Raw genomic sequence first — 24,909 nt, forward strand, 5'->3', positions numbered from 1 at the left:
TAACATTTAAACCTATTTTCTGCACATTCCAGCACATAAAATAAAATAATTTTTTGTGTTTACACTCACTCTTTCAAATAGATGCAAGTAAAACACAGCAGAACATAAATAAAGTCAAAGACTCAGCGGTCCTGTTGCTCTATTTTCACCTGTAAAGCAGGACTGCAGTAGGCGGAGGTTTACCCTGGTGCAGGTGTGCAGCGGTCAGTGGAAGGATACGGTAGTGTCTCTGTGAGTTTCCCATTACGTCGTTGCGCTCTTGGTGCTTCCTTGGAAGTTTAGGGGTTTTTTTCGCTGTAAAAAGAAGTTTTCTTCCCACGCACGATGGACGCTAATGTTTTTGTCACTTTTTATGGAATCAAACTCAAAGTAAGGTCAGTACTTCCACGCTTTAAACGCTGCATGCTCATACTCTCTCCCGCACTCGATATGTGATCCATTGTTGATCTGCACACAGCTGTTGTCACTAACGGCGCACTCGCTTACGTCACTGTCGTGAGACATTCTCGCAAAAAATCACGGTTTTAGTAACGCAGTAACGCAGCGTTCCTACGGGAAAGTAACGGTAATCTAATTACCGATTTTGCAATAGTAATCCCTTACTTTACTCGTTACTCGAAAAAAGTAATCAGATTACAGTAACGCGTTACAAGTAACGCGTTACTGCCCATCTCTGCCCAGAACACAAGAGACCAAGGAAGACCAACAGAGGGGCAGCCGCGCCACTGTCCCAGAAAGAGCTGAGGAGAGTCCCAGATGAGGGCTCACTCAGCAGCCGCGGAGCAGAAGCCAGGGGGAGTTGCAGTGACGCGCCCGTGAGCTCCGCCGGCAGCCAGCCGTGCCTGAGTGACCGAGCCCCAGGCCGAGAGGCCGGGGGCACCCCACCTCCGAAGTGGCCCGAGCGAGCCCCAGGCTCCAGGCCCCGATAAGAGGCCGCCAAGTGAGCCGGTGTGTACCTGGACGCCCATCCCCAGACACAAAGAACCACCAACGCACCGATGTCTGAGGGAGTCCGCCACTGGCAGGGGAAGTGGTGGTAGGGGGAGATAGACCTCCAAACCTTGGAGGGAGTGGAGTCTTGTAGAGACAAAAACATGGATTATCACCTCAAGTTCAGTTGTTGACACCATAGATCTAAGTTTTGAGATGTTCCTCGAATGAAAAAAGCAGGTTCTTACTATCTGATTTAAGTTTCACTCCAGAGAAAAAGCTTCATCAAAAATAACACCTAGATTTGTGAGGTTACACTTCTGTGAGGAACCTAAATCACCCAGTCGCTGTTTAATATTGGACATTGCACTGTGTGGTGGCAGATTTCTTTTCTGATGTATTAATCACATATTTTAATCATATCACTTTAATAATAGTAATACCACTTTCTCAACTTAGTATACCAAGATCACTCCTGAGACTAGTTGTATGCATGCATGTAGAATCTTATCACAAGTGGGCCTCTGCTATTTTCACTGTTAAATGAACAAATGGAATGAAAACCATAAAATAACAAAAGCTCCTTCTGATGCGAAAAAGGATGTGGTGCTACCTGTGTTATTTTAATTCTTTTATTCATAAAGTAATCTAATTTACTTGTTATAGCGGACGCCCTGGACCACTATCTCTGAAACGTGATTCGGTACTGTTCCCTGGTAATAACGTCCGGTCAGAGATGGGGAATGATGTCAGAGTGGAAGAACTTTATTTGCCACGAGCCCATATCAAACACACTCTCGCTGGCAAGTAAGGATGTGGTTCTGTAATTAATACAAATAAGAAATAACAAACATCTCTCTTGCTTGTTTAGCATTTCTCATACTTCAGTATTACAGAGAACACCATACCAGATTACAAAAGGACAGATCCAGATACCAGAAACAGAGCTTAGAGCAGGGGTGGGCAAACGTTTTGGCGCAGGGGCCACACTGAATTTTAAAATTTACAAAACGGGCCAGGACAGCACCAGATGCATACATATCAAAGAAAAACATTAAGAAGGCATTATAGTGTTAATACTTACATTCACTTTTAGTGGGAACAGTGTTGTTGATCACCCTTTTTTGTCAATGCGTCGAAATCTGGCCACAACAAATCTAGATTTGTTGTGGCAATTCTCAGAACAGATCTGAGGTGTTCATCACTCAACTGGGATCTGTGGGGGTGCTTTGTTGTTGTTCATCACACTGAAAGTCTGTTCACATACATACGTAGAGCCAAACAACACCAGCATCCTCTGTGACATCTTCTGGATCTTTGGAAATTTGGCTGCGTTTAATGATGCATAAAACTTATCCAGTTTAAGAGAGTTGAACTTCTCCTTTAAGACAGTGTCACATTGCAGATCAATCAGTTCCAACTGCAACTCCTGTGGCGCTGTTTCAGGGTCTTGTGTGAAGGGACATGACAACAGGTGAAGTGGCTTTCCAATTTCCCCAAAATCAGAGAACCAACGGCAGAATTCCTCATGGAGGTCATCCAGTGATTTCCTGTATTTTTTCACATGTTGAGGTGCCTCTTTCAGCAAAGCCAGTGTGGGAAAATGAGCGAACGACTTATGTGACATTTGTTTTGAGAATAAAACCAGCTTGGTTTTAAAGGCCCTGATGTTTGTGTACATTTCATGTACAAACTGGTCTTTCCCTTGCAGCTCATTCATGTGTGCCAGTATGTCCACAGCAAAAGCTAAATCACAAAGCCAATCTGTGTCACTCAGCTCAGGAAAAACACCATCTTTCTCAAGTAGCTCCAAAAATTAGACAATCTCCTTTCTGAGCTCCCACACTCGTTGACATGCTTTCCCCAAACTTAACCAACAGACATTGGAGTGGTAAAGCAAGTCCTGGTGATCAGCATCAATTTCTTCAAGAAACTTAATAAACTGACGATGCTGAAGTCCCCTTGCTCTAATAAAGTTAATGCATTTTACAACTGGCTTCACTATGTGATCAAGGTGCAATACAGATTTGCACAGTGCTTCCTGGTGGATTATGCAGTGTAAAAAAATTACCTCCTGCACAGGGTTGTCCTCTTTTACCCTGTCCTGGATTCTTTTGAGCAACCCGACTTTTTTTCCAGTCAGATTTGGCGATCCATCTGTGGTGACGTTGGCGAGTGTACTCCAAGGTAGGCTGTGCCTCTTGGTGGCCTCCGACACGCTGTGATACAAGTCCTCTCACCTCGTTTTCCCCATTAGGGATTCCATGGCCAAAAACTCCTCCGTTATCTCAAAATTACCATTAATTCCTCTGATAAAAATTAAAAGCTGAGCAGTGTCTTTTATGTCATTACTTTCATGCAGTGCCAAGGAATATAATGTCAAATGACTCCGCTTTTTTGTTTAGCTTGCTAGTTAAGTCTTCGTCGAGTAGCTCAACACGACGAGTCACTGTCCTGCATGATAAGCTAATTTTTTCACATTTGTTCTTGCTCTCAGGACACAAGACACCTGCTGTCTCTACCATGCACTCTTTGAGAAACTCCCCATCAGAGAATGGCTAGCTGGCCTTTGCTAATTTGAATGCCAGTAAATAACTTGCTTTTGTGCTTGATTCTTGGATGGTAGTTTGTCGGATAAAGGTGTCTTGCTGAGCCTGCAAACTAGCTGCTAATCTCTGAGTGGTAGTCATTCGTTCTTGCGTCGACAGGTTGTTAGCATAATTTGCATGCTTAGTGGAAAAGTGATGGCTGATGTTGTATTCCTTAAAAACCGCAACTGTTTCTTGGCAAATAAGACATGCAGCCTTTGACCGAACTTCTGTGAAAAAGTATTTAGTTGTCCATTCCTTCTTAAACACTCGGCACTCACTGTCAACTTTTCTTTACTTTGGCCCACTCATTGTTGCAGAAAGGTTCAGAGCAGAACAACAGAGAGTAGCCTGGGCTTGTACAGTTTTCACAGCACAAATGCGTATGTGGCGGGGCATGGCTTGCGCGAAGCTTGAGATCGATGAGCTCGCCAGACCGGCTTCACCCCCACCAGAGGCTGGTGCACATCTACCCAGCTGCCTGTGAGCTGGGGCTCACGACCATCTACCTGTCACGCAGCCGACCTCCAGACAAGCTTCACCGGCACCGCTGAATTCGGGGACGGCCAAATGAACTCACATCTCCCCGTCACTTGACCAGGGCCCGGTGGCCGCCAACAGTCCGGGCTGATTCCCTCTCCTCTCCCGCTCGCGGGGGGAGGGGGGGATGGAGTAAGTTCTGCCAGATGGCTCCCAGCCTCAGTCGGGCGATAGGGGTATGTGGTGGGGCTTGGAAGCTGCAGCTCTGTGTGTCCAAATAAATAGATGCTTAAAAGCATGAATGTGTCATCGGGTCTGCCATGGTCACAGAGTACATAATTAGAGTAACTTCACACTGCGTGCCCTGCCCCTCGACTTCATGGCTCGAGACATGGATGAGACACACCAATCGGAATAAAAAGCCCAACGGGCCGTAGTTTGCCCACCCCTGGCTTAGAGTAATAACAAACAGGATGGCATAAAGAATCATAATCAGTTTAGGCCAATTCCCTCATTTGAGGCAACACCACCCTCTAGTTGACACAATTGCTCACTCAAAGGCTGCCATGTGTACGCAGGCTTTATAAACAAGAACTGATTCGTATGCTAACTTAGTAACTCCATCAGGTAAAATCTTTGGGAACATTAACTCTCCACAATAACTGAAACAACTTAGAAATGAGGCATATCCTGTGGAGCCAGGCTACTACTTACTTATTCCTACAGCATAGCTGCTAACAGAAGGCAATAGTAACAGATGTCTACATTGGTACAGTAACAGAAATAAAATACATTCCCAACGTGACTTACTGGTTCTATGAACGCACACTTGCCTGTTAATTACTCGAAGCTTTTCAACACAAGCTGCAGTGCTTCAGAAAGCTTCACTGGGACATCACTAGAAACAAACAAAAGATAAACTAGAAACTAAGATGAAGGAACTCATGACTTGGCATAAATGAAAGAACATGGAACACACAAGATGGATGATGCAACGACAAGAAGACAGAGCACTTAAATGTACAGAGGTTAATGAAGGAATGGGAAACCGGAGGGAAACACAGCTGGAACTAATCAAACATAACAAGACTGGGTGAAAGCAAAACTGAACACACTAAAAACAGGACTAGGGACTCAAAATAAAACAGGAAACCTGAGAAGCACATAAAGACGTGGACAGACTGAATACAGGGAACAGAGCTCACGTAGTGGCAGCTGTTAGTTATTCCAATCACTCAGTCCAAACTTAGCAGCATGAGTTTCAAGTTTATTTAGCTTTTGCTAGGTAGCACACCTAACTGAACACTCATACAAATGTTTTCACTTATTACTAAATCAACCAGCACATCCACAAGATTATTAGACCTCTCTATACACTGTTCCAAAAAATAGTCATGTCAAAGTATCTTACTGTATATTTTACAGTTTTGTACTGTCTTTCTAGAATATCATTGAATTTAGACTGTGATTTTACATGTCAAAGGTAAAAATAACATAACATCACTGTAAATATAGTAAAACACAATTTACTTGTTTTTTTTATATATATTTTTTGTACATATGCATATTTAGATTGTAAAAATACATTCAGAAATGTATCATAATTTCACAAATATTTGTCTGTTATGTGAGAGAATGATCTGTTAAATCCAAATGTAATACAATGGAAAAATATAAAAAATGATCAAAAATTAATGAGAATAATCAATAATTAAAGGAGTATTTGAATTATAATTGTGCTGAAAATTTCATGTCATCTAGGTCTGATTCAATAATTCAGAGGTAACAAGTGAAAATATAATTAATAGGAATAAAAACTAAAGAAAACATATAAAACATTGCAAGGCCACGCTGTGCTAATTATATATTTTAAAAAATAAATGTAGAGGTAGGAATTGCAATTAATATAAATCTCAAAGTATTCACAACATTCCTGAACAGAAATAGGCCTCTGCACCTGGGGGGAGGGTGTGGCCATGAAAACAATGTGACATGCCATTGGATGTTGGGACACATAATAACATGACTCTGAGCATCGGCCAATGAATGTGAACTAACAACCACAAGGTTGCGGGTATGGCAGCACTGTAGGAAAAAATCCTAATATAAAAGTATTTTACTGTGCATTTTACAGTTTTGTTCTGTTCTTCTGGAATATCATTAAAGTCACGTAAATAGACTGTGAGTTCACATTTCAAATGTAAATTAACGTTATATCACTGTAATGTAATAAAACATAATTTTCATGATTATTAAATGTATCTGTCTGTACATATGCATATGTATATTGCAATTTGGGGCGATCGTGGCTCAAGAGTTGGCAGTTTGCCTTATGATCAGAAGGTTGCCGGTTCGAGCCCCGGCTCGGACGCGCTCGGTATTGTGTCCGTGGTCAAGACTCTTCGCCTACTGGTGATGGCCAGAGGGGTCGATGGTGCGATATGGCAGCCTCGCCTCTGTCAGTCTGTCCCAGGGCATGCAATCCAATATTATTTAAACCAACTGTTAACTGTATATTTCTGTACATTTACGTATTATGATTCATATTGCCACATTCATTGACCTTGTTTATAGGTAATTTCGTTGTTTGATCACGTTAAAATGTTCCTAATTTAATGTCTAAAAGCACTTGGAAAAGGCAGAATCCCGTGTAAAATTAGTGCAACAAACTCTATTTTCATTACTGAAAATAACTGTATTTTCATGAGAAAGTTATTTTCTGTTATTTTACAGTAGTATTTTGGCGCCCCAGCTGCTGGAATATTACCGTTTTTTTATGATTTGTTTTTTTTTTACTATTTATAGATAATTTCATTGTTTAATCACATTAACATGTTCCTAATTTAATGTTTAAAATCACTTGAAAGGGCAAGATCCCATGTAAAATTAGCGCAACAAACTGTATTGTCATTATTGGAAATAAGCGTATTTTTATGAGGAATTTATTTTCTGTTATTTTACGGTAGTATTTTGGTGCCCCAGCTGCCGGAATATTACAGTTTTTTTAAGATGTTTTTTGTAACAGTGTAGCTATGTCCCAATTCAGGGGCTGCATCCTTCGGAAGACCCAGCCTTTGCGGTCTTCGTGGGCTGGCTTCTCTGAAGACCGAGAAGGTCGGAAGTGCGAAGCTCTGAAATGGGACACTCTAGCTTTCAGATTTGCGTCACCGCGGTCTTGGTAGAGTTTAATAAACTCAACCGTCTGCTCCTTGCTTTCTAAAATATAACAGGACATTGGAGTAAATTCTCTACCATCTCACACTTCTACTTAATCAGTTTTCTGTTTGACGTTTATTCAGCTGTGTGAAAACTATCATTTTAATCTCAGCCAAACCGATTTACTCACTAACAAATAAAACACTGAAAAAAGCCAAACAATAACATTTTTAAGTTATCCAAGTGACTTATATATCATGTTTAACCTCAGAGCGAAAGACCGTGTGGGGTCTGAAAACGATGTGCGAGCCCGGTGTTGTCGCTGGCTCTAGTGAGCATTGACCACCCGGTCAGCTATGAAGCTGGTGAGTAACAGACATCTCCAAAAACGTCGGAGCGCTTTTCCAGAATGAGTAATATTAAAACTTAGTAGCTGCTGCCATTGTTGGAAACTGGAATTGGCTGGGCTGCGCTAGGTTGGGCCACGAAAGATACACCCGGCCCATCCTTCAAATCTGGGGAAAAGGAGGACGCATTTGTCAGACGCATTTGGAGCAGCCTTTGTCGCCTGGCTATGATCCAATTGCCCATCAAATGCGGCCTCCGAAGGATGCAGCTCCTGAATTGGGACATAGCATATGTATATATGCTGTATAATCCTAACTTAATCTACTACATTTTAACATACTGCTGTTACCCGTATTCTACCAAGATACTGTAACTGTAGCGGTTATGTCATACGTTTTCACAATTATCAAGATAATCTTGTGTCTTAGAGATCTGTCTGTGTAACGGATAGTGAGGAAGAAGTGAGTGAGGATGATGAAGGTGAAGAGAGCAAAGAAAATAAACATTCCCTTGAGAGTGATGGGAAAGATGGGAGGAGAATTTCTCATATTGCAGTTATTTGCATTTTTTGGCCTTTGTGCTTTTGAACTATTACAGTGTAAGCGAGAAAAACATTAATTTCTTATAAAACACATCTCTGTTGATGTCTTGCTGCCCTGCTTTTTTTTTTTTTAAATGATGCATTGCAGTAAACATTTGTCAATGTAATTGTTAGAAAACGAAGACTTCATTTTTTACGTTTTTTATTAAAGGTGAATCATAACTTTTCAGCTCCACTATAAAGTTCTGTGGTTATTTTACTTCTAGTGCTGTCAAAATTATCGCGTTAATTGTTAAGATCAACGCGAAATGTTTAACGCGTTAAAAAAACTTAACGCTGATTTTTTTTAAATTAATTTCCTGTATTCTAAGACCTTTAAACGCATGAGCACCTCTGGAGGAGGGGGCAACAGTGTGCTATGCTGGCGTTTGGCCTGACAGAAATGATTAGAAGAAGAAGTGACACCGTGCTACTATCTAGCTAACACTAGCTAACACATGCAAGCATGGACGAGGGCGGACTTTTGGGTGGAAAGTTTCTCTTTAAGAAGTTGCCTGATGGCTTATTGGACAAAATGAGAGTAAGGTGCACAGTTTGCAAAGCTAAATTCAAGTACCACAGAAGCAGTTCATCACTGGCGTATCACCTGAGAGCAAAACACCCAACTGAATCCACCTCTACGGGACCTCGCCAGTCTAAGCTTCAGGAGTATGGTGCTCGTGGACGAATAACAAAAAACGTGAGAGAAAAATTAACCAATTCCTTGGTTATTTGGATAGCTAAAAACTGCCGACCAGTTAGCATAGTAGAAGATGATGGACTGAGAGAAGTCATTCGCGCTGCATCAGGAGATGAGTGTTACAATCTGCCCTCGAGAGGAACCATTGTGCCGAGACTGCACACTTTGTATGGGGACCAGAGGGCTCAGCAGTGCAGCAAGCTTGTGCAAGTAAGGAACGTCGCTCTCACCGGAGACCACTGGACTTCGGTGAACAACGATAATTACTTGGGGGTCATGGCGCATTTTATTGATAACGACTGAACTATGCAATCGTTTGCACTAACAGTGAGTAAAACTGAAGAGCGACACTATGCTGAGGCGTGTGCTGACCATTTTCTGAATGTTGCAAACGAATGGAAAATCAAGGACAAGGTAACCACGCTTGGCACTGACAGTGCTCGTAACATGGTTGCAGCCGCCAGACTACTTCCATTTGAACACAGCCCTGCATGGCCCACATTCTGCAAAAGAATGGTCACAGTTTCTCTTAATGACAGCACATTTGAAAGGGCTCTGGCCAAATGTCGCAGATTGATCCGGATTGCTGGACATTTTAAGCATAGTCCAGCAAACGCTCAGGAATTAAAGGCACAGCAAGCTGCACATGGACATCAAACAGAACCGCTTGTTCAGGACATTGCAACAAGATGGAACTTCACCCTAGAGATGATCAAGCGGATCCAGAGAAACAAATCTGTGCTGACCACCGTCCTGGCTCAGCAAAACAGCAAGGTGAACATGTTGACTGACCAGGAGCTTCACAGACTGCAAAAGCTGGAAGAACTACTTGAACCTTGCCAGCATGTGTGCTGGGTTCTTCTGATTCAGATACAGAGGAAGACGCTAATGACCGCTGTCTGAATCTGTACAAAGCAGAGCCCAAAATTGACGTAGGAGAGTGTCCAATACAGTGGTGGTTAAAGAGAGAAGGAGCACATTCCAGGCTGGCACCTTTCGCACGCAAGTACCTGTCAACCCCTGCAACCACAGTGCCTTGTGAGAGCTTATTCTCACTCTCAGGTCACATCATTCAAAAGAAGCGTGCTTCTTTGTCATCAGACAATGTAAACAGAATAGTCTGCCTCAGTAACTGGCTGAGTGCAAAGAAGGACTAAGCCAGATCGCTCCTTTGAAGTGAAAAATGTTCAACATTCTGGGTTTTCAGCCGTGTCTTTTTGTGTTTTAAATACTGAGTTTTGTGCACCCTTTATTGTTATGATATTCATTTTAAGCTGTTCACCCTCTCCTCGGTGGAGGTTTGGGATGAAGAGATACAGTCACTCACCGGAGTTAGCACGGTGCAACGGCGGCGCCGGCGCCGCCCCCTTCTGGTAGCTGGTGCGATGGGCGCTGATGCCACCAATGCAGAGGGTGACGTAGCGGCAATATCCTCCTCTGCCCATATCCTCGCTAACGGCGAGGCAGGGGAAGCGAAGTCCGAGCGGGTTGGAGACGGCGAGCGGCTGGTAGGCCGTGCAGCAGGTGAGAGTCCCTCCTCCGGAATGAGCCAGGGCTTCCACCGGAGCTCGTCCTCCCAATAAGCCCGTAACACCTGCTGATGCTCATCGTCCCCGAAGTCTATGGCCTCCACCGCCTCCGTGTGCTGGTCAGTGCAGCATGACGGTGGCGGAAACGAGGAAGCCGATCCACGGTGAGGCGATGGCTGAGTGGAAGTGGGCCTCAGCGCTCCCCCTCTCACAGCCTCTGGCTCATGAGGCAGCGGCGCCGACACCCGTTTACGGGGTGGAGGTGTGGGTGCTGAGGCGGCATTCAGGACCCTCTGGGCCAGCGCACGGGCACGAAGCTCCTCCTTCAGGGGGCCCAGGGAGTCAAACGCCTCGACGAGGCGGGGGAGCTGTCGCAACCGCGGCTCCCGCAACATAATGGCGTCCACGGCCGCCAATCCTGCTGAAACCACTCTCGGATCCGAGCATCCGATGATGCGATCCATAACGCGGCAGAGCCTGTTCAGCTCCACTCCCACCTCCTCCGAAATGTCCGCTGAGTCCGACATGGTCGCGTCGTACTGTCACGGTCCGCTGTGACAGACCGTGTGGAGAGTGCATGGAGGACTCAGGTGCAGACACAAGTGATACGGGAGTGAACTTTAAACAAAAGCGAGCCTTTTATTGTGGCTGGTGACACAAGAGAAACAAACAAGAATAAGGGCAGCACAAAAGCAATAACTAAACAGAAACCTAAACTGGGAATAAACTAGTGATGGGACGTTCTGTATCGAGGCTTCGGAGCGTGTGTCGAGTAATGGAGGGGGCGTTTCCGCGAAGCGCGTATCGAGGCTTGCTTCATTTATGGGAGGAGCTGAAAATGATGACGTCCGAAGCCTCGCTGCCCGGCTGTACCACGTGACTGGTTCATGAAGCGGTTCGAATTTTTTCCGCGAGCTATGACAGCGATACAAACCCCTCAGACTTCATTCAAAATGTGGGTGTTTGATGGAGAGTTGCGGTTAGTGAGAGTTTGGAGACAGTTTGGAGGTTTATGAGAGTGAAGAGAGAAAGTCAGGAGAGAATGGAGCCAGCTAAGAAGAGGAGGATGTCCTCCCCTGTGTGGGAACATTTTGAGCTTATATCTCCCAACAAGGTATGTGAATTTCCACAGAAGATGTATTTTCATAATACTGATGGTGCAATAAAACCTACGTTAGGCTGTCTGTACTTTTGTACAAGGTGAAGTGTTTGCTATGTGCCAGGGAGCTGGGATATAACAACAACACCTCATCCATGCTTAGGCACTACAGAGCTTTGCATGAGAATAAGGGGAACACCGATTGTGGAGCAAGACCAGGTGAGCCATCAAATGCAATGATAATATAGCATGCTGTAATGTTACTAAATGATATAACAATATTATACAACTGTTATAAGTTACGTGTGTGATATTTATATTTGTGCTTTGTTTTTATTGTCTTTCCATACTGCCAGCATAAATATACACAGTATACTGCCATCACTACAATATAGATATTTTACACACTCCTTTTGTTGTTGACATTTACAGGCTGTGTGCAAAATGCCACACTCTTCAAATTCATGCCAGCTATTATTTTTACGTCCAGTAGGTGTCCTACTAGAGCAAATGAAGCTTCATGAAGCTTCGCGTTGGGGTGAACCAATTGGATGAAAAGCTTCAGTGCTTCATGGGGCTTCATCTGCCCATCACTAGAATAAACTATGGTAAGGCTATGACTTAGAATACAACAGACCGGGCATGGAAACACGGAGGGTGGGAACACAGACGACGCGACACAGACTGTATGAAACACAGAGACTAAATACACGAGGGATGATCAGGGGAAGTGGCCACACATGGGAACACAGCTGACACACATGAACTTAACGACAGGACAGGAGGAGTGAAACTGAATACACTGACAGTGAATACAGGCTTTCAAAGTAAAACAGGAAACATGGAGATTAGACATGACACATGAACCGGGGAGACGTAGTACAGGGGGAGGTGACAGACGCGACAGCATGAACTTGACAATACAAGACACACAGACATAAACACACGAAGGGCAAGGGAGGCTTGATACGAGGGTAACATAATTACAAAAGGGCTGGACTACCTTAAAGAACCTAAACAAACAATAAACATCAAAATAGGTTAAGCACAAAACACTGGGTCGCACGACCCAGGACCATGACACTGTGTCAGGTTTTTACTGGATTTTTTCAGGATATGACTAACATACACAATTCATTAGCTGTAGATTTTTTAGGCCTGCCACTTCTTTTGTTCTCCACTCATGCAGTTTCCTTAGATTTCTTTAAGGACACACTGCACACCATCCAGTGACATATAACTCACCCTAAGAATCACCTTGATGGTGCCATACATGTTACTCTCCTAGAATCACTCCCCTGTCAGATTCCACAAAAACATAATATGTCAGAGACATGGTTAGGTTTCAAAGAAAGCCTCAATTTGTTTTAAAAATGAAATAAATAAATCACCAGTAAAACTAAGTCTTACTTCTGTAATGAAAAATTGGTATTTCACCTCATCTAACCACTGTGTGTACTATTGATATGTATTTCTTAATTTTCCTGTACAAAGAAAGAGTGTATAAAAACAGGAAAACAATTGACCTTAAGCCACGATGCACTTCATTATCAAGCTGGTGCCTATATGATGGTGAGAATTTCACTCCCAACCACTGAATAGACAAAGATTGTGTCCACATGATGGCTATAAAGGAGCTTTTGGTTTGGTTTCAATGCTCAAATTGTTTTTCCAAAACTGCTGGGTAATAAAAAATAAACAAAAAAAGTGTACGAACAAAAACAAAATAATAACTTAAACACAACAAATACTAAAACAAAGATGAGGTTAAATTCTCATTGACATGACACAGTATAGCTTGTAAGGCAACCACACAGCATGTCAAAAATAGCATTCTACCAATACATAAAACCACACTTTGGCCTACATGCAAGACATGCAAAGCACAACACATTGAACACATTTTATAAGTGGTCAGAAACTTGTAAATAACTCATGAAAGAATAAAGTTACGTTGAAACCAAGCACACCATTGTTTTTCTTGTGACATTACCAATAAGTTTGATGTGTCACATGGCCCTCTTCCTATTGAAAAAACAAAGTTGTGTCCAAGATGGCCGACTTCTAAATGGCCACCATGGTCACCACCCATCTTGAGGAGTTTGCCCCCTCACATATGCTAATGTGCCACAAACAGGACTTTAATATCACCAACCATTCCCATGTTATTACGGTGTATCCATATAAATGGCCCACCCTGTAGATCAATGAAGATTATAACCTAGTGTGCATTTCCTCTTCCCACTACTCAGCGCTCTAACCATTGGCAGGTATGACTATACTATTGGCATATCAATCTGTTCGGGGCTCGGCTCTAATCATGCCTGTGAAGTTTGGGAGAGACTGGATAAAGTGTCCTAGAGTTACAGCAGTTTTGTGCTAGTTGACGAATGACTAAAACTCTACGTGTCACTGTGACTATGCTGTTACACAAAACCCCAAAACCTTTGCAATTTAACTACACCAAGTCTTTAGTTTCCACTGACCGAATATCATGTTGATCTGATTAAAACCTTAGGAGGAGTTTGTTAAAGTACGAGGCCTGAAAACGATGAAAAATGTCCCTAAAATTACATATTAAATTCAAAGTGGCCAACTTCCTGGGTTTAGCATATGGCTCTATCAGACTTTTTTGTACATCTTAATATCTTACATCAGGCTGCCAAATTTCAGACTCATAGATTAAACATAGTTTTATAGGAGGTACTGTGGATCATTCCATCCGCGCTACTGAGCCATTTTGCCCTGTCCATGTCTGAAACCATTGAAATATGTAATTTTTCTCCAGACCTGATGCGTGTGCAAAATTTCATGAGTATTTGAGCATTTCTAGGCCCTCAAAAAGCAAATTCATTTCAGTTCAAAGGCACACAAGATCGACAACAGAATTCAAAATAAAACAGAGAACAGCAAAGCAGCAGCACCTTGCATTATTCTCTATGGGAATGTCCTGCAGTGTTCTTATTCTGGGGCAAGGTAATAAAGATGCTGTCATTACTGATGTATTGCAGTCTTCCTGTTGACTCACTACTACATCTTAAACTTGACTACTCCAGGTTTTCAATGACAATGAAAGTGCGCAACTTATGGTTGGCAGGCATAACTGGGGCCAAAAAACTAGTGGTTCAGAGGTGGCTCCCACCATGAACTCTTGGTGAAACACTGGCTACACACTTTGTTAGATATCTTGTACCTAGAACTGTCCTCAAATATTTTTTATAAATAAATAACTGCAAAGTGGGGTATGCGTAGTTATTCAGCCCCCTTTGGTCTGAGTGCAGTCAGTTGCCCATAGACATTGCCTGATGAGTGCTAATAGAGTGCACCTGTGTGTAATCTAATGTCAGTACAAATACAGCTGCTCTGTGATGGCCTCAGAGGTCGTCTAAGAGAATATTGGGAGCAACAACACCATGAAGTGCAAAGAACACACCAGACAGGTCAGGGATAAAGTTATTGAGACATTTAAAGCAGGCTTAGGCTACAAAAAGATTTCCCAAGCCTTGAACATCCCACGGAGCACTGTTCAAGCGATCATTCAGAAATGGAAGGAGTATGGCACAACTGTAAACCTACCAAGACAAGGCCGTCCACCTAAACTCACAGGCCGAACAAGGAGAGCGCCGATCAGAAATGCAGCCAAGAGGCCCATGGTGACTCTGGACGAGCTGCAGAGATCTACAGCTCAGGTGGGGGAATCTGTCCATAGGACAGCTATTTGTCGTGCACTGCACAAAGTTGGCCTTTATGGAAGAGTGGCAAAAAGAAAGCCATTGTTAAAAGAAAACCACAAGAAGTCCCGTTTGCAGTTTGCCACAAGCCATGTGGGGGACACAGCAAACATGTGGAAGAAGCTGCTCTGGTCAGATGAGACCAAAATGGAACTTTTTGGCCAAAATGCAAAACACTATGTGTGGCTGAAAACTAACACTGCACATCACTCTGAACACACCATCCCCACTGTCAAATATGGTGGTGACAGCATCATGCTCTGGGGGTGCTTCTCTTCAGCAGGGACAGGGAAGCTGGTCAGAGTTGATGGGAAGATGGATGGAGCCAAATACAGGGCAATCTTGGAAGTCTTTGGCTCTCAGCGAAGGCGGTCACACTTTTTCTCCTCTCCTCCTCTCCCTTAGCTTCCCTGCTTAGCCTCTTATGTCCTTGTCTAGTCTCGTGGGTTTTTTTTGTATTACTTTTCCCTGGAACAGTCTCTCACAGTCTGTTCTCTAAAACCTAAAAGAGGAATTATGGATTTGGATTTGATCAACTGGTCTCTGAATGCAATTGACACCCTTTGTCAACGAGAAGTCTGGGCTCGGGTGAGCCTGACTGCTGAAGATATCTACCTATTCGGGACCATGATAACAGGGTTCTTGCTGATCGGAGCTGGCTTGGCCCTGACTTATCAAAGAATTAAGGAAGCGGAACCGGCTGTTCAAACCCCCACAAGGCTGCCCGCTGGGATTGAAATGATGGGACGAGGCATGAGTTTCTAAAAATGGGCTCATTGAGTGCAACACGGAGAAGATCTTGGAGAACGCACGGCTGCCGTCACGGAACGTAAGTTTGGATAACATCATAGAAAGCTCACAGCTCTCCAACGGGAGATTGAGAGACCAGTGTTGGACTGTTAGAACAGCTTTGAAATTCACATGAGTTGTTCGCACTAAATTTGCACTGCACAAGACATAATGTGGATTGCACAACACTGGACATTATATTCTTCATTTCCAGTTAATACTTGTACAGCTGCTGTTATTGTGTATTTATTTAGTTATATTTCTTCATACATTCTTATATAGTTCTATATTGTGTATTTTGTTGTACAGTTATTTTATTTTCAACTTTAATTTATATATTTTATCTTATTCTTTCCCAGTTAAATTTACCCTTCATTCTAATTTGTGTTGTACAGTTATTTCATTTTTAACCTTAATTTATATTTTATTCCTTCCTAGTTAAATTTACCCTTTTTAATTTTTCATATTTATTTCCTGTCTTATTCATAGCCTTTTCCTTTTTTGTTTTCTTTAGGTCACGAGCAGTTGTCCAAGCATTTCACTACATATCGTACTGTGTATGACTGTGTACGTGACAAATAAAATTTGAATTTGATTTGATTTGATTTTGATTTAAAGTAAAAACCATCATCACTTCATGCGGAGACCCCTTCGGCGCCAGCTGCGGCCTCAAGGCTGGAGCTGAACAAAACACCCTGATAACAACTGTGTTTAGACTGTTCCCCCCATTCCATGCAAGGCCACCTGGGTTGGCTGGAAGACTGTTTACTTAGCCTGGCAGGGCGAAGGACACTGTCTCAGCTGAACTCTGGACACACACACACACACACACACACACATACACTGATATGCACACACTGATCCCCCCTCCTTTTCCAAACGCCTTCGATGCTTGTGCCCTACCGGGGAAGATGGCAGTCAACTGGACCAGCGCAGACATGCTGCAGGACCGGATGCGCTGTCTACACCGGCTCTCTCTTACCCTTTACCCGCCCCTGTTGCTTGTCTTGTGTTTCTTTGGTGTATTGACAGTCATGTGCTTTTTGTGCTGAGGTGTTTTTTCTGTTATCAAATTGTTCTCCCACTAGGAGCTCAGTCTGAGTGGAGTTTTTTTTCTCCTCCTCTTACCTCATGTTAGGTATTTTCGTTGTTTTTTTCCTATCAGCCTACCTTTCTGACATGTCTCCCCAATGTGATGTTTGTGTAAAGTTGGTCAGAAGGTTCCTTTGTAAGTGCGCATGCGCCATTAGCATGCTGCCTGCTGTAACCCTAATTTCCTTCGGGATTAATAAAGTATTCTGATTCTGATCCCGAAAACCTCTTGGAGTCTGCAAAAGACTTGAGACTGGGGCGGAGGTTCACCTTCCAGCAGGACAACGACCCTAAACATAAAGCCAGGGCAACAATGGAATGGTTTAAAACAAAACATATCCATGTGTTAGAATGGCCCAAAGTCCAGATCTAAATCCAATCGAGAATCTGTGGCAAGATCTGAAAACTGCTGTTCACAAACGCTGTCCATCTAATCTGACTGAGCTGGAGCTGTTTTGCAAAGAAGAATGGGCAAGGAGTTCAGTCACTAGATGTGCAAAGCTGGTAGAGACATACCCTAAAAGACTGGCAGCTTGGTTATACAAAGTAGTGACTCAGGGGGCTGAATAATTACCCACAACCCAATTTTCAGTTATTTATTTGTAAAAAATGTTTGGAATCATGTATGATTTTCGTTCCACTCCTCACGTGTACACCACTTTGTATTGGTCTTTCACGTGGAATTCCAATGAAATTGATTCATGTCTGTGGCTGTAATGTGACAAAATGTGGAAAAGTTCAAGGGGGTTGAATACTTTTGCAAGCCACTGTATATATACACAGTCCAAGAACAGGTCTAGTTTCAGTGGTAGCATAGCTGCACAAACCACATATTGACTAGGGGACTTCCTCTGAACTTAAAACTTTAGAATCAACCGAAACCAGTGAGATTCTCACACTTCACATGTCCTGTGCCACAGAGCTGAGCTCAGAAATAATCCACATCCTTTCATGCAATGGAGGAAATTTATGTCAATGAACGCTATGTCAAACCTGCCAACAAGCCATCTATAAAAAAAGCCGCAGGTAAGAAAGAAATTACAAAGATTTAAAGTTTACATTGTTCAATCTGTTATTACTATTATCACCCCCCTTCACCACAACCACTTTTTTTTTTTACTTTTCAGGTCCAAGGAGCTACAAGAGAAGCTTTTATTTAGTTGTTATTCTCTCGTTGGGGCTGCTGGCTGGACTTCTCACTCTTGCTTTCTACTGTGAGTTGTGTTGTGTTGCTTTGTTGTTGTTGTTTTCTTCTGTTATATATATAACATGTTTCATTCCATAATGGCAAAATTCCAAATTATTTTTGATTAGCTCGATTATAAATCAGCAACAGTGTTCTTTTGTCTCTCAAAAACATCTTTACTTATTTATCTGTATTTCAGACAAAAACTCCTCACAAGATTCAGCTGAATATCTCTCAATGAATAACAAACTTTCCTCAATAACCGAGGAGAGAGACCTTCTAAATGCAACTGTCTCTGTAGTGAGTAACCAACTTTCTTCTATGACTGAGGAGAGAGACCTGCTGAAGGCCAACCTCGCTGAAATGACCAAAGAGCTGGAGAGACTGCAGAGTTTGTTCAACCAGAGTGAGTCCTTGTCTGAGCTGTTATGTGTCTTTGTAAAAGATTTTACACTGAAATTCAGTGATTCCGTTTTCCAGTGATAGATGGAAATATTTTCTCATTATATCTGAAATGACAGAAATTTAAGAAAGCAAACTTTAATCTTCATGGATATGTTTCACATGAATCATTGTCATCATTGTTGCATCTCCTCTGCATAGCAGTGTCAGTGCCACAAGATGTTTTATATATAGATAGTATAAAATATAGATTTCAGTTACAGTGGGGCAAAAAAGTATTTAGTCAGCCACCGATTGTGCAAGTTCCCCCACTTAAAATGATGACAGAGGTCAGTAATTTGCACCAGAGGTACACTTCAACTGTGAGAGACAGAATGTGAAAAAAAAATCCATGAATTCACATGGTAGGATTTGTAAAGAATTTATTCGTAAATCAGGGTGGAAAATAAGTATTTGGTCACCTCAAACATGGAAAATCTCTGGCTCTCACAGACCTGTAACGTCTTCTGTAAGACGCTTTTCTGTCCCCCACTCGTTACCTGTATGAATGGCACCTGTTTGAACTCATCATCTGTATAAAAGACACCTGTCCACAGCCTCAAACAGTCAGACTCCAAACTCCGCCATGGCCAAGACCAAAGAGCTTTCGAAGGACACCAGGAAAAGTATTGTAGACCTGCACCAGACTGGGAAGATTGAATCTACAATAGGCAAGCAGCTTGGTGTGAAAAAATCAACTGTGGGAGCAATCATCAGAAAATGGAAGACATACAAGACCACTGATAATCTCCCTCGATCTGGGGCTCCACGCAAGATCTCATCCCGTGGGGTCAAAATGATCATGAGAACGGTGAGCAAAGATCCCAGAACCACACGGGGGGACCTGGTGAATGACCTGCAGAGAGCTGGGACCAAAGTAACAAAGGTCACCATCAGTAACACACTACAACGGCAGGGAATCAAATCCCGCAGTGCCAGACGTGTTCCGCTGCTGAAGCCAGTGCATGTCCAGGCCCGTCTGAAGTTTGCCAGAGAGCACATGGATGATACAGCAGAGGATTGGGAGAATGTCATGTGGTCAGATGAAACCAAAGTAGAACTTTTTGGTATAAACTCAACTCGTCGTGTTTGGAGGAAGAAGAATACTGAGTTGCATCCCAAGAACACCACTGTGAAGCATGGGGGTGGAAACATCATGCTATGGGGCTGTTTTTCTGCCAAGGGGACAGGACGACTGATCCGTGTTAAGGACAGAATGAATGGGGCCATGTATCGTGAGATTTTGAGCCAAAACCTCCTTCCATCAGTGAGAACTTTGAAGATGAAACGAGGCTGGGTCTTCCAACATGACAATGATCCAAAACACACCGCCCGGGCAACAAAGGAGTGGCTCCGTAAGAAGCATTTGAAAGTCCTGGAGTGGCCTAGCCAGTCTCCAGACCTCAACCCCATAGAAAATCTGTGGTGGGAGTTGAAAGTCCGTGTTGCTCGGCGACAGCCCCAAAACATCACTGCTCTCGAGAAGATCTGCATGGAGGAATGGGCCAAAATACCAGCTACTGTGTGTGCAAACCTGGTAAAGACCTATAGTAAACGTTTGACCTCTGTTATTGCCAACAAAGGTTATGTTACAAAGTATTGAGATGTATTTTTGTTATTGACCAAATACTTATTTTCCACCCTGATTTACGAATAAATTCTTTACAAATCCTACCATGTGGATTCATGGATTTTTTTTCACATTCTGTCTCTCACAGTTGAAGTGTACCTCTGGTGCAAATTACTGACCTCTGTCATCATTTTAGGTGGGGGAACTTGCACAATCGGTGGCTGACTAAATACTTTTTTGCCCCACTGTAATTAACAGAGACCAAATAAAGTATTGCTGAATGTTCCATGTTGATCTTTAATATTTCTTATTTGATGTTTCTTCCAGAGAAAACATGTCCTGCAGGATGGAGCGAGTTCAGTTGTAGCTGTTATCTCCTGTCTGAAAGCTCTGGTTCCTGGCATTCAGCTAGAAAACACTGCACAGACCAAGGAGCAGATCTGGTGGTGATAGACAGCCCTGAAGAACAGGTACAAAGTGCATGCGTGTGTTGTATTGTGTTTGTTAATGAATATTAAAATTCAAACCCAACATTGTTATGAACATGAATTTGCCCAGTTAGAAAAAAAAATGTGCTTCCATAAAAATTTCATAATGTGGTTAGTTTAACAGCCATGATTCAGTCTCTCTGGACACCCAATATAACTAGCAAAATTCATTTTGTGAGTAAATACAGAATGTAGTTAAACTTTTTTCTTCTTAGGTGAACAATAAAAATCATCAAAATCATTCATATAATTGTGAAAATCTGTCAAATCCCCGAGTATACGGGGGGATTATAGAATATGTTCCGACAGCTTAACTGCATCAAAGTTGCAACAACTTGTAAAGGTTGAGGAGAATGCTTTTTTTTTAGGGGGCAACAACCTTACAACTAGTGAACAAAGCTGTGTGGTGGTATAGCAAGGAAAATATAACAGACTATAAGAAGATGCAGCATGCACACAGGTTATTCCCCCATTACACTGAAACAATTGGGTACGACGGTGATGAGAATCTGTAGCCAAAGGGGCAGAAATAAAAGGAGTCTAGTGATTAATAACATGAGTGTTTGTGTGCTTGTTGAGCAGATCTTCATTGCTTCATTCACCCAGAAACGGACTTGGATTGGTTTAAATGACATAGAACAAGAGGGAACATGGAAATGGGTAGACGGAATGCCTCTGACTCTGCAGTAAGTCTTCATGTTCATCCAATATATTTAAAATATTTATAATAGTCGTTGAACATGCAGAATAACTTCATTGATGAATTTAAATATTATTACAATCACAGGAACTGGCTTGTTTTGAGGTGGGGGGATTGTTGTTATTCATAATTCACAATGGGTTAAACATGCTAGTAAATCAGTTGTCATTGAGGCCATAAAAATGTTTCCATGTTTTAAAGCTACAGGGAGTGCAGAATTATTAGGCAAGTTGTATTTTTGAGGAATAATTTTATTATTGAACAACAACCATGTTCTCAATGAACCCAAAAAACTCACTAATATCAAAGCTGAATGTTTTTGGAAGTAGTATTTAGTTTGTTTTTAGTTTTAGCTATTTTAGGGGGATATCTGTGTGTGCAGGTGACTATTACTGTGCATAATTATTAGGCAACTTAACAAAAAACTAATATATACCCATTTCAATTATTTATTTTTACCAGTGAAACCAATATAACATCTCCACATTCACAAATATACATTTCTGACATTCAAAAACAAAACAAAAACAAATCAGCGACCAATATAGCCACCTTTCTTTGCAAGGACACTCAAAAGCCTGCCATCCATGGATTCTGTCAGTGTTTTGATCTGTTCACCATCAACATTGCGTGCAGCAGCAACCACAGCCTCCCAGACACTGTTCAGAGAGGTGTACTGTTTTCCCTCCTTGTAAATCTCACATTTGATGATGGACCACAGGTTCTCAATGGGGTTCAGATCAGGTGAACAAGGAGGCCATGTCATTAGTTTTTCTTCTTTTATACCCTTTCTTGCCAGCCACGCTGTGGAGTAGTTGGACGCGTGTGATGGAGCATTGTCCTGCATGAAAATCATGTTTTTCTTGAAGGATGCAGACTTCTTCCTGTACCACTGCTTGAAGAAGGTGTCTTCCAGAAACTGGCAGTAGGACTGGGAGTTGAGCTTGACTCCATCCTCAACCCGTGTTTTTCCACACGCTTCTTGCGACCCTGTTGACTATTTTGAATGAAACGCTTGATTGTTCGATGATCACGCTTCAGAAGCTTTGCAATTTTGAGACTGCTGCATCCCTCTGCAAGATATCTCACTATTTTTGACTTTTCTGAGCCTGTCAAGTCCTTCTTTCGACCCATTTTGCCAAAGGAAAGGACGTTGCCTAATAATTATGCACACCTGATATAGGGTGTTGATGTCATTAGACCACACCCCTTCTCATTACAGAGATGCACATCACCTAATATGCTTAATTGGTAGTAGGCTTTCGAGCCTATACAGCTTGGAGTAAGACAACATGCATGAAGAGGATGATGTGGACAAAATACTCATTTGCCTAATAATTCTGCACTCCCTGTAATTAAAAGCTAATAATTCTGTTGTTTACTGACCCACCAGGTACTGGGCATCTGGTCAACCTGACAATGCATTTCCTAAAGAGAATTGTGCCCATATCAGATTTTATGAAAACACTTCCTGGAATGATTTTCCATGTCAAAATTCTCTCCAGTGGGTCTGTGAAAAACTATTTTAACACCCCTGACTATTTTCTTATATGTGTACATATTCCTAAAATTAGACTATGACTAATATTTTATTTGCTTTTTTTTCAGTATTTTTTTTTACCTCGAAATGTACATCTACTTTTACAAGCATATATATATATATATGTTTGTGTGTGTGTATATATATTAGGGGTGCAACGATACTCGTATCGATATTGAACCGTTTATACAGTGCTTTCGGTTCGGTACGCATATGTATCGAACAATACAAATTTTTAAATTTTGTCACAAACTGAAAGCAGGGACTCAAGCGCAGAGCAGGTTGACGTCTCAGAACACGATTTATTTACACACCAGTGCAATACTATATACAGTGACGGGGAAAGTCCAGGGTTCCAGGGGATTAGGGGAAGGCTCTCTCTCTCTCTCACGCTCACTCACGTCCTCACATCCGACTCACACACGTCCGTACCGCGGGGAGGTCACAGGTCCGGGAAGATAAACTGGAACAGGGAAGGGAGAAATCACTCACAAATCACGAAGGTAGGGCGTAAAGGTATAAGACCAAAAGAAAGACTAACGTCAGTAGCTCAATCATCCAGCGATGAGAGGATCTGTGACCCAGCCTCAAATAGTAGATCGGTAATCAGCTGATCGCCAACAGCTGTGTGAGCCAAGGGCGGGAGCCAGCTGTGAGCTCCGCCCAGGCAGAGAGGTAGGGGAGAGAGAGAAAAAGCAAAAACACAAGTGTAGCCTTGTGAGGCCGGCTGGGCAGGCACAGGGACCATGACAAAATTTATTTTATCAACTTCTTCTGACGATGCTGTCTGTGTTGAGCGCTCAGTGGATCTGCGTTCGACTACTCCGCCTAGGCTGCACTGTCGAGCACAGATCCACTGAGCGCAGCGCAACCTAGCAAGACAGAAGCTAAGCTCGTTGCAACATGGCAAATTGAACCTCCCCCACCCTCATTCAGATCTGGCCTTTGGAATTATTTTGGTCTTCATGTGAAGTATGACCCTGAAGGTAAGCGCGTCATGGACAAAAGTAAAACAGTATGTCGGATGTGCCATGCAATGCTCAATTACATGGGTGGGAACTACTGCGTTAGCGCACTTTGCTCGTTAACGTGTTGACGGGGTCCAGCCCCACGCACGGGGCGATCCGCGGTAGCTTGTTAACGGAGATTTGCCGTGTTGTGGCTTTAACGTCATTTCAACGAGATTAACGCTGACAGCACTAGTGGGAACACAACGAATATGACTGCACATTTACTCCGACATCATCCTAGTGCAAAGACAAGTAGACAAAAAGCAGACAAAAACAACAAGCACGCATGCTACAAACTTTACCCGAGTCATTTAGACAGCCGTTAGCACATGATTCGCCTTATGGGGTCCTGATATGTTTAGTATGCTGCTGAGAATATAGCCCAGAAGAAGTGTATAGTATAGCTTTCATTTTAGAAAGAGCCATTTCTCTGTAATAAACTCTCTTTTCCAAAGATGAGTGATTTCTCGATCAGATAGATTTATTTTTTATTACTTTGTTGTTTCAGCAACATTAAATTTAAAAACTGTACTTTTGAGTTAAAATATATATTTATAATTTTAATAAATGACAAATTAAAAAGGCATGAACATTTTTTTGTATCGAAAAAATATCGAACCGTGACACCAAAGTATTGAACCGAACCGAACTGTGAATTTTGTGTATCGTTGCACCCCTAATGTATGTATATATATATATATATATATATATATATATACATTCTGATTGAGAAAAGACTCAAAATAAAAAAATATTAATGTGCTAAACGTATATAAACTCAAGTTCTGTTGCACACTACCATTTCTGGCATACAGCTGTATTGCCTGAATTATCAAATAGCATCTGGCAAAAGCAAAGTATTTTGGATCATTACTTCCCATTGAAAATAAAAATATATCAAAATAGGGTTTATTTATATTCATTTCAAGGAAAAAGGCTAATAATTGTAGTA

At 42.2% G+C, this 24,909-nt stretch overlaps 1 protein-coding gene and 1 pseudogene across 1 annotated transcript; one reads left to right on the forward strand and one right to left on the reverse strand.

The window, feature by feature from the left end:
- Positions 1-2,131: 2,131 nt before the first annotated feature.
- On the reverse strand, positions 2,132-4,023 carry LOC145421192 (general transcription factor II-I repeat domain-containing protein 2B-like; annotated as a pseudogene).
- Positions 4,024-20,533: 16,510 nt separating this feature from the next.
- Positions 20,534-23,127, forward strand: LOC145421193 (CD209 antigen-like protein A). The gene is made up of 3 exons (XM_080291095.1): positions 20,534-20,689; positions 21,290-21,393; positions 22,801-23,127. Exons 1-3 carry the CDS (start codon positions 20,534-20,536, stop codon positions 22,934-22,936), a joined length of 396 nt encoding a protein of 131 aa, XP_080147221.1. The 3' UTR covers positions 22,937-23,127.
- The last annotated feature ends 1,782 nt before the right edge of the window (positions 23,128-24,909 follow it).

The sequence above is a fragment of the Astatotilapia calliptera genome, chromosome 16 (genome assembly GCF_964374335.1).
Source record: "Astatotilapia calliptera chromosome 16, fAstCal68.1, whole genome shotgun sequence".
Classification (NCBI taxonomy): Eukaryota; Metazoa; Chordata; class Actinopteri; order Cichliformes; family Cichlidae; genus Astatotilapia; species Astatotilapia calliptera.

What these genes read in the sequence shown, in the direction of transcription:
- LOC145421193 (XM_080291095.1), top strand. Translation starts at nt 20,534, where the DNA reads ATGTTTCTTCCAGAGAAAACATGTCCTGCAGGATGGAGCGAGTTCAGT. An exon ending in TAGACAGCCCTGAAGAACAG is followed by an intron (nt 20,690 to 21,289) that starts GTACAAAGTGCA and finishes CTTGTTGAGCAG; the next exon opens with ATCTTCATTGCTTCATTCAC. An exon ending in GGAATGCCTCTGACTCTGCA is followed by an intron (nt 21,394 to 22,800) that starts GTAAGTCTTCAT and finishes CTGACCCACCAG; the next exon opens with GTACTGGGCATCTGGTCAAC.